Source organism: Nicotiana attenuata, chromosome 7, assembly GCF_001879085.1.
Source record: "Nicotiana attenuata strain UT chromosome 7, NIATTr2, whole genome shotgun sequence".
NCBI lineage: Eukaryota > Viridiplantae > Streptophyta > Magnoliopsida > Solanales > Solanaceae > Nicotiana > Nicotiana attenuata.
This window is the reverse complement of record NC_031995.1, coordinates 87,770,758-87,781,868: the sequence shown is the minus strand read 5'-3', so window position 1 is coordinate 87,781,868 and position 11,111 is coordinate 87,770,758. Positions and strand designations below refer to the sequence as shown.

The following is an 11,111-nucleotide window of genomic DNA, read 5'->3' as shown; positions in this document are numbered from 1 at the left end:
TATCTTCCAATTCCTTTCACAAATATCGAGTTTTAGCTTTGGCTATTCTCATAAGAGGTTAAAATAGAACTGAAATCTTTGGTTTCACCTCAACGCAAACTCGTTTAAGTCCATGTTTTGATTTGCATTTGTAGAAAAATGCTGACACCTTCAAATGAAATCTCAATTGTAAAGAGGGGAAATTGATGAATTAGCGGGATTTGGTGAAAGAATGGGAGAAATTCAAAAATAGTCAGATTTACAACTGGTCGTTCAAAAATAGCCCAATTTCAAAAGTAATCGAAATTTAGCCACTTTTTATGTAAAGATAATCTGAGCGAAAACACTGTTCAAAATCCGAAAATATACTCCAGTATATTATGTTGGAGTTCCAGCATTAAGTATACTTGAACTCCAGCATATTATACTGGAGTTCCAGGATAAGTATGCTGGAACTCCAGCATATTATGATGGAGTTCTAGCTAAGTAATCTAAAACTCCAGCATAATATACTAGAGTTCCAGCAAGTATACTGGTGCAATATAATATACTGGAGTTTGGAGCACTGGTGCTCCAGTCTCCAATATATTATACTGGAGCCAGCAAAGTATACCGGTCCAGCATAATATGCTGGAGTTCATACACAGATGCACCGAACTCTAGTATATTATGCTGGACCGGTCTCTATTGCAGCAAAATAGTGGCTATCTTTCATTGACTTGGTAAACGCTGGCTATTTTTGAATGATCAGTCCGAAAACTGACTATACTGTGCTATTTTTACTGAAAGAATCTGTGATAAAGCATAAGCCCAATTTGATGTTAAAAGCCTTTACCTTCAACTTTCTCTTATTATCCATGTTTAGGGTATGATCTCAATTCAAGAAATCTTTGATCAGTTCTAGTCTTACATCCTTCATTCTTTCAAGGTGCTTAACATTTTGAGATGCGTGATGCAATAATAAGATCAGTCCTTATTGGCAAAAGCATGAGAGGTGAACTTTAACATATAAATGTTAAATGTTAACAGAAACTATCTAATAGGAAAAACATTTAGTTCAACAAAATGGGTTAAAATTGCGTACGGTACTCGAGTAAAAGCAGAAAACTTGTGAGGAAGATGAATGTCGCCTTCAAACAAACTGTTGTATTCATTAAATAATCATTGTTCGCTTCAATGTGTCAAAAAAGCATCTGTTTGTTACATCTGGGGAAGGGTACAATGACAAACACCTCAGATTTTGTATTACTCAAAATTCAGATACAGATCAAATCAAGGGAATTGTCCGTTCTTCCTATAGTTCAACATAATATGTCTGCTCACAGTTGAACAGCTGAACTTTCCCACTGGCCCAAAAGGCGGTTGTCAGCTCAAGTTCCAGCAGGAGAGAATGCCTCACTTCTAATGTGCCAAATTTTATGTGTATGCAACATTACAAGCTTGTGTTTCGCGAAAATGATGGTAATGGCATGACCTCCTGTGGACGAAGAATAACAAGCACACCAAACATCCCCAGCATAGGAAGAACAAGAAGCCATTTTAACAGCTTATAATAATGAAAATGGAATGTCAAGGAAAAATCATCAGAGAAATATAACCCATTCTTGTCAACCATCTCCACCAACACAGTCCCAGCAGTCCTCACAGCAACAGTTGGGAGCATAATCCTATGTTTTCCAGGTTGACCAAATATTTTATTTTGCTTAATAGTTCTATCACCTTGGTAATTGCCAGGTACTAACAAACTCACCTGTGTCGTAATGGAGAAATAAAAAAGATACATTACTAACCAGTGAGCAGTGAGATGTTAACAGAAGACGAACTTTAATAGAAGGTAAAGCTTTTTTACCGTGACATTATATGGAGCTTGAGACCCAGATGGATATCTGTATCTATCAAAAATTTCTATTTCAACCCAAAAGCTCTTGCCTTCTTCATCACGGAAAGCTCTTGATGATGGAGTTACATAGACTCCCTCACGATCTAATCGGTATGCAGCATTATTTCTCCCTTGGTTAGGTGATCTCCATGCCTGCAGTGTATATCATGCAGATACTACTAATCAAACAGCTCAAGGAAATAACCAAAAGCAAAAAAAATAAAAATAAAAATAAAAAACATAAAAAAATAAAAAAATAAAAAAAAAGATAATCTTATTGAGTACCTTGAGGGGATGATGCGGAGAAGGCGTCGAAAAACAGAAGACATTGCCATTCATGGTTGTCACAATAAGATCGAGGTCGTCACCACCATCAACATTGTCAGCCAAGACCATGCTGTATCTGTGAGCAAAAGCACATTTTCAAATTACCTTTTAAAAAGAAGATTTTTTGTTTCCCTTTAAAAGGAGAACAGCAGAACAAAACAGAGAATCTAAGGACATCTTACGATGTTTCACCAATATCTACAACATCAGCACATGACGTAGGTCCATCTATGAGATATAAGTAACCATCAAATGAAGTTGTGACAATTGTAAGCCCTTTTTTCCTCTGTCCACGTTTGGTCAAGTCAACAAGAAGAACTTGATTCATCACTCTACCATGAGTCCTGTAAGGATATGGGCGTACAAACGAGCCATCCTTGCCACTAAGAACATAAATATTCCCAGAAAGTGTTGGAACAACGATATCGGTATGGCCATCCCCATCCACATCACCAACGACAGGTCCCTGAGGTTAAAAGTTTTGCATGCATATCATACTCAGGCTAGTTGAGAAATTAAGGAGACAGGACACCGTAGTGTACCTGTGGAACAAGGCTTTTAAGATGCTTTTCCCAAATTTCTTTGCCCTGTGCAGTCCATGCAGCAATATTGCCATGCGAATCTGCAGTAACTAGTTCAATCTTGCCATCATCATTTATATCAGCTGCAATTACTGCTCCTTGGATTTCAGCCATTTCAAGCGGAAACTTATCCCTCACCTTCCCTGATACAGTAAGTGTTTTAGCCTTCAAACAGTATGATGATGCACAATAATATCAAACAGATCAGACTAAAGATAGATGCTCCTTGCTACTTCTCATTCCATGATAGACATGTCCACAACACAAAAGTCAACAGAAGACAGTCGCACCAATCAACTATTGTTGGTTACATCTGGGAATTACCCCAAACCCATGGGCTTAATCAATCTAAAAGGAAAGCTAGCAGGGAAAGGACACATGCAAGCTTTAGAAGAAAATGAAATACATTACAATATTCATGACATAAAGGGGTATTTAAAGGTCGACATGCATCTCATAATGGGAAAAGAATCCCATAAACACCCAGGGGGGCATGGGGGAGAAAGAGAACAGATATTTTACTTTTCAGTTGGATAATAATTTTGAAAATCTGAAGATGCTTAAAAATATATTGCAACATGACAATAAGAAGATAAAAACAAATGAAGACCGATTACCCTTGTGATCCAAGACATAAAACAAGCCATAAGAGGTTCCAACAAGAATGTCCAAATTTCCATCACCATCCAGATCAACTACCGTAGGGGAAGAATATATGTAGGCACGGAAGTCCCCTGTGTCAGTACTTAGGTCCAGCTGTTGAGTCCACTTGACTTGCTTGGTATCTAGATTAAAAACAACAATACCACCAGATACATATTTTCCAATGTCAATGTCTCCAAGCTCCTTTGAATGCTCCGAATTTTTATAGTACCTGTTAGATTAAATATCAATCAGCTGTGACATATGCACCAGACTAGACTTGCAAATCATTGCTGTTACTGCTGGAGACACCTAAAATGAAGCAAACTGACAGGTTGTTTTTGATATAAAAAACTAAAAATACATGAGTTACTTTAAAGTTTAAGCACGGCCTCAATTAGCAAAGATGAGAGACATCAAGAAATAGTGGCTAGGACACAAAGAGCAACCACTCAAAAGATCTTAGGCTCTAATAATTGCATTGCAAGGATATTTAGATATACTGGCATATATAACCATAAGCTATTAACACAGCCATGCTCATAGGCAGCTCTCACATATTTATATTTTAAAAGCAATAAACCCACCCAATGCAGAAGAAGCCAGATTCAAGATTAGTAACGACCTAATTCCAGCATGTCCATCGCTAAAACTACCAGAGGATAGATAAGAGGAAGCATTTTCCCCACGGAAACATGTTTGGCAAGTTTTCATAAACATGTGTGGCACCAGGAAGTTTGGTAACTTTCTAATGACACAACAAAGAAAGCAATCAGCAGCGGCATCAGAAACAGGGAATTAAAACAGCACTGCGAGCCAAGATAGCACCTATAGGAGAGAACTCACTCATGGTCAAAGAAATAAGAAACTGCAATAATCATTTCTGACACCCCATCATTATCAATGTCCGCTATGACCTGATACAAATGATAAGACCCTTAAGAATTTAAAAACATCAAGATCTTAATAAATATCTTCTTTTTTTTTTTTTTGATAAGGTATCTAAATAGATATTATTTTATAATCCGTCTTTGTAAAGGACTTACAGGTGTACATAAAACATGAGCATCAATATGCACATAATCCTCCAATTTCTCATGTTCTGGCTCATGAAATTCTTCTTCTTTCCACGTGTCCTCATCAACATAATCATCATAGTCATAATTATACTCATCTGCCAGCTCATCACTGTCACGAAATAACTCAAAAGATGAATCAGCATCTGCTTCTAGGCCTTCTTCATTTTCCACAGTCGCAGCTCCAACATCTTTTGACCCAGAAGCACTTCCCTCAGATGTTTTCGAGACATCATCTTCAAGAAGTCTTCTTCCGGTACTGGTTCCATTCTCCAAATTGCTAATTTTCTCATTTTCAGAACTCAGAATACTATTGTTCGAGTTAGCCATGTTAGTATCTGCATCACCTAGACTACTATTTGTCCTCTTTTGGTCCTCCAAAGTAGACGAATTGTTATATGAAACTTCTGATGGCAAAGATATTGAAGCGTTGGATGCATCATGGTGGACTTCATTCAGAACCGGATGCGTCTCATTGTGAATTGCTGATGTAGTAGAGTCTGAATGGTTGCTACTGTGAGTGGACGCATCATGACCTAAAAGAAAATTTCAGATCTATGATATGTTCTAGCATATAGTAAAAGTTGATGAAGGTCAAAACCCTGCCTTTCCACTTCAAGAGACCAAAGGGTTTATCATAAGAAGGAAAATGTTAATCAAATGATATGCATGAGTATCTCCTGAAAGACAAAGAGATGATCACTCGTAGAAAATAGTCATCCCACAATTGCTAGTTAAATATTAAAGATGCATAAGGCTGAAATCCCCTTGAAAAACACTTAAATACTACGAACACATATAAGCAAAGGAAAGCACAGGCTCACAAGTAACTAAATTTAAGGTCCATGAAATATGATAAGAGGCCCAATTATAAGCGAAATGTTACCCAAGGTAACCAAATACAAGTGCCGAATACAAATAACAAACAATGACATGTGCCAGATGAAAGACTTCAATCTGGACAATCCATAGTTTAACCGACAATCAATTTTGATTACCAGTACTTTATATTAACTTTCAAAGAAGTTTAATCGTTGCTTCTTCAGACTTCTAACAAGTGTCACAATGCACTTGGTTAAGAAAAGATCACTGAGATCCTATCTTGGTTCAGCTTTATAGTATGTAAATAATAAACAACCGGGCATTCGAATGAGGAAAGAAAGGGAGCTCGAAAGAGAAATCCAAGAATTTACATGCTCCTTTGGACTTGCCCATGAAAGAGCAACATACTTACGGGCTACAGACTCCATCAGATGCTCCTGGATTAGTTGGTCATCATGGACATCTGGATGAGAACGGTCCACAGGGTCTGAACTCAAACCCACATGCCAATTTTTTTTAACCTTCAACCGAGGAATCTCAAGTTTATCAGACATCAAGTATCCTGAGACCCTATTCAGATGTTAACCATGTCATATTGAGTCGACAAAATGTCCGCGACTACTAAAAGAGGAAAATATTACGAAAGATGACTTAGCATTACCTGAAAAAGAGCACCTCACCGTTGTAGGTGGCCAAACCTATCTCCCTCACTCCATCCTTGTCAATGTCATACAGGAAAGGACTGGAATGAACAGTAGATTGATGAAAAGCTGGCCATCCTGATAAGGTGAGGTTATATCATTAGCGGAAACATTATCCCATTTACGTGATTCTCTGAAATTTAATGAGTCTACATCTAGAACAATATTCATATAAATACATTAACTTGTCCTTTGACATTCCAGAATTGAATTCAGATCCAATTTATAAGCTAGATTGGCTGACTGTGCACCAGTTAAAGGGTGTTTCCAGTCTTCTGTAGCCAAATCAAATAAGTTTTCATTTGAATTTACCTAACAATATTTGAAGTTACTCTTATTACAGCCTCCCACAAATCATACCTGGTAGTTTATCTCCATCAGAACCTTCCAGAACTTCCAAGTAATGAACAAAAGAGGGAACTACAACCTCAAGCTTCCCATCACTAATATACAGATGGAAAAAGACTGTTAGGATGAACAAATGAGTCAAAAGGAATAAAATAAAATAGAGCAATTGCAATGATATTCTAAAACTTCAAAGACTCATACTCTATCAAATTTGGTAGAACTAGCATAATGGTACATTTTGCTCTTATTTTCCCTTTGGCGACAGGGAATCGGCTTGATGACACATTCATTGACCATGTAAATCCATGGTGACCTCTCTTATTAGTAAAAGCCACCCAGCAAAAAGAAAATATATTTGATTAATCTTTTTCTCTTTCTTCACAGTGTAATTGATAAAAACAAGTAGTTTATGACAGTAAACACTGCAGCACCCTAGCAACAAATATACTGCATGTAAAACAACAAAGTAAATTACAGAACAAAAATAATTATCTTGTACAATGTTACCTGTTAATATCAGCAATCAAGGGAGACGCATACACGCTAGAACTAACTTCTGTCTGCCATCTTAGCTCCAAATCCTGAGGGCATTGTGTATTCAACAATTCATCCTCATCTCTGCAGCACACATTTTAGAAACTCTTCAGTAGTTCTTTCATTGTCTTTTTGATATGTAAATGAAAAGAATTCTAAGCATTTTAACCATTCTTATGATGTCGAACAAAAAGCAGTAATACAGGAAATTAATAAACTAATCAACCAATCAATCTATTATGCCTCAATCCGAACTAGTAGGTGTTGGTTATCCTCTATATCCATTAAGCTCCATTTGTGCTTATTCCATTCCAGTAATAAATAATTCATCTTAAAGCATAAGAAGCATCTAAGATGTGAAATTGCCTTTGAAATGTAATTCGTAAACTGTTTTGGAAACAAAGGAGAATGAGAACAAGGAAATCAAGAAGTAAAATTAACTCATATGACAACAATGTGGATAAGAAAGTTAAAAAGTTAAGCCACCCAGTAAATACACCTCACATAGGTCAAGCCGTCCAGGAGAAGGCATCACAATAGATGTTCAGCATAATCAATTAATACTTTCACACATTTCTAGTTTTTGTATAGTATTTTTTTTAATAGAGTAATAGTTTTATTAATAATAGACAAATTTCACATATACAAGCCTTATACCAAAAAAGTAGAAAATATACAACATAATATGATTCTCTCGATATCCAATCTTCTATACAAACTAAAACTTCATTAGTGCGCCAAAAGAAACTAGGAGTGATAGGCTATTCTCAAATATATAGTCTCAACTTCATTATTATTCTCACGAGTTCCTATCTCTTTCTTAGTCTATTATTGTAAACTAAATGCAAATATGACTAAAAAAAGTACAAATTTGATTTTAAAAAATCACAAAAGGACTAAGCAAAGAAATTTTGGTTCAACAACAAAATACCAATGCAACACAAGTTAAAAATACGTATTTCTCTTACATCAAAAATGATGTCAAAATACAAGATATTTTTCATACTAATCAAAATATACAAATTTTTAACCGATGAATCATCTAAACTCCAAACAATGCTAAACAAAATAAATAAATAAATTGACCAATTCAAAGCTAAAACATAAAACAAAATTCTCATTAAACACTATAGAGTACAAATACAGCTACAATTTCAGTATTACAGCAAAAATTAAGTCAAATACAACAAAATTTGCTAGTACATAGAGAGGAATCGAAAATTTACAAATTTGGATAAGCAGTGGAATCATCTGTAGCTTCTCGTTCACGGAACTTGTTAGTCTTCGGTTCCTCCGACTGCAAATGAGAGAAATTCGACGAAAAGATGAGAAAACAGAGTAAAAGAACCCTAGTTTTCATCATCTAGATCGTCGGTTTGACTCGCAATTTTGATTCGCTAAAATGTAGAAACTAACTGAATTTGTGACGAGAATTGAAGAGTTTTATTAAACCCCCAAAAATTAGGGTAGGGTTAGGGTTTATTCTGAGGATCTACGAGAGATTGAAGGGTGAAAAGAATTTTGGAGCTGAAATTTGGGAGTGCAGTGATAGTCAAATGCTTCTTCAGTTTAGCTTACGAATTAGAGAGTACCCCTTAATTTGGGTATATTTACAGTTTTAGGATACCGATTTTGGTTACTAGTAGTATAAGAAGCTGCGGTAATTTAACAGAATATTAATTTTATAAAATTATAATGTAATATATCATATTACTTTAATAAATATTAGTTATATTTAATTATTTAATATAGTGTGCAGAAATATAATACAATCTATAAAAAATTACAGAATACACATCATATAGTAATTAAATAAATTGTTTGTTCCTTTTTATTTTTATTATTGAATTAGCAAGTATTTAGTACTATTGATACTTTTCTTCGGTGTTATTTATTTATATTTTATTTTTTAATTAATTTAAAATATAAATATCATAACATTATCTCGATATCCTCTTTTCGTACATTCTTTTCTACTGTAATACTTGTTTGATTAGTTTTCAGAATTTGTAGTTTATTAAAAATTTATATAATGTAATTTTTTTTACTAAATTATAATTTTGAATTCATCAAAAGTATGTGTGTGTGTGTATATATATATATATATATATATATATATATATATATATATATATATATATATATATATATGCTTATCTTATATATAATATCCTAATAGTATCTTTATATTTTTGTATTTTCCTTTGAATTAAAAGTTTCTTTATTTTTTTATTTCGTTTTTTATTTTAAAATAATTTAAAAACTCCAACTTGAAACTACTCCCCAATTTGAATGGATATTTCTTATTACATATTTTTATTTTTTTATTATAGCTAATTTTTTGTTTTATTTTATTTTAAAATATTTATAAAACTCCAACTTGAAACTACTCCCCAATTTGAATGGATAATTTTTTCTTTTTTTATTATAGCTAATTATAAGATATCTTTATTGATTAATTCAAATAGAGTAACCAAATAATTCAAAATTTAAAATTCAAAGGTCTTTAGTTAGAAAGGGAGTAACCAAAACTACACCCCAACTTGAATAGGTAGCTTTTTTTATTTTTATTTTTTAATATTTTCAACTTTTACTATAACTAATTTAATTTTTTTCTTATTTTTTGTTTTTCAATTTTAAACTAATTTTAAAACTCCAACTTAAAAATATTCCCTATTTTGAATGCAACTTGAAAAATATTTTGTCTTAACAATGCCACTTGACTCTTTATATTTTTCTTTTTTTTTTTGGTAATTCACAAATATTATTAATCACCAAAGAACAAATTACATCATATAGAGGCCAACTCAGCCTGTACATATATCAATCCTGTATTTATATCCTCAGCAGCCTATTTAACATGTCACTACACTATTTCTCTCCCCTCCTATATAAGTTTGTGTTGCAGAACATCTTTGAGTTTGCCAAAAGCCCGAATATTACAAATGTATGCTACCTCTCTAATGATGCACTGCCTATCCCTATGTATCTTATCAAATACTCTATGATTTCTTTCATTCCATATACTATACAGAGTTTCAGCTAATATCAATCGCAAGAGCTGGCCTTCAACAGATTTCTTCTTTGCTTTTTCCACAAACCAGCACACTAACTGAGTCCACGTCTTTCTTTTCACATGAATATGTAGCCAGCTGAAGATTTCTTTCCATAATTCCATAATGACAGTACATTCACAAAATAGATGAGCATGAGTCTCTGGATGATATCTTCAGAAAACACATGTTGTATCCACATTAATGTTCCATGTGATCAACCTGTCAAAAATCAGCATTATTTCTTGTATGATCAGCCACATAGAAAATATTGCTTTAGGTCTAGCTAGATTCCTGAACATGATTGCTTTCCACTCGACCTTTGCTAATGATCCAAGCTGCTGTAGGTGTAACTGTTTGATTAAACTGCATTTGCCTGTATCTCTTTGCAGCTGTGGACTTGAAATCCTTTGAACCATCCAACTTGCTTGTTTAGCCACTTTGATATTAGTTATAGGTTGCCCCTTTATATGATACATATGAACCCATTTGATCCATAACCTGTCTGCTTTTATTGTTAAGTCCCTTGTAATTTGAGGATGGCTGCTCTATTCCATCTTTTGAGGTTCAGAATGTTTAGCCCTCCAGCACTCTTGGGTTGACAGACTTTCTCCCATGATATCAAGGCTCGTTTGGTAATAACATTTGTCCCTGAGCACATGAAACTTCTACAGTATACTTCAATGAGCTTGATCACCTTGGATGGCATCAGAATCATTTGGGACCAATACGATTGTACTCCAAACAGAACAAACCTAACAAGTTGAATTCTTCCAGCGTATGACAACTTTCTTACAGTCCATGATGATATTCTAGCTACTGTTTTGTCAATCAGAGGGTGCCATTGTGCCACCTTCATCTTTTTGTTAGTTAGAGGTACTCTTAAGTACTTAAATGGTAGCTCACCTTTCACATAACCCAATTGCTGGAGTATGCTTTCCTGTTCTGCATTGTCCACTCCACCAAAGTAAACTGAACTCTTGTTTAGATTATCTTTTAGCCCAGATGCTGTGGAAAATTGGTCAAAGCATTGTTTCATCATTGTCACAGATTGATTATCTCCCCTAGCAAACAATAGTAAGTCGTCAGCAAAGCTTGAATGAGAGATGCGTAGTTTCTTGCACTTTGGATGAAAATGAAAGTGTTTATTGTTCTTCATATCTGTAAGA

At 34.4% G+C, this 11,111-nt stretch overlaps 1 protein-coding gene across 1 annotated transcript; it reads right to left on the bottom strand.

Moving 5' to 3' along the window:
- Positions 1,106-8,474, bottom strand: LOC109229427 (protein DEFECTIVE IN EXINE FORMATION 1-like). The gene is made up of 13 exons (XM_019394863.1): positions 8,116-8,474; positions 6,863-6,973; positions 6,368-6,450; positions 5,968-6,085; positions 5,719-5,876; positions 4,455-5,020; positions 4,255-4,325; positions 3,384-3,640; positions 2,728-2,909; positions 2,368-2,651; positions 2,144-2,261; positions 1,829-2,011; positions 1,106-1,729 (listed from the first exon to the last, which is right to left on the bottom strand). The coding sequence occupies exons 1-13, from the start codon at positions 8,250-8,252 to the stop codon at positions 1,412-1,414; spliced, it is 2,586 nt and encodes an 861-aa protein (XP_019250408.1). The 5' UTR covers positions 8,253-8,474; the 3' UTR covers positions 1,106-1,411.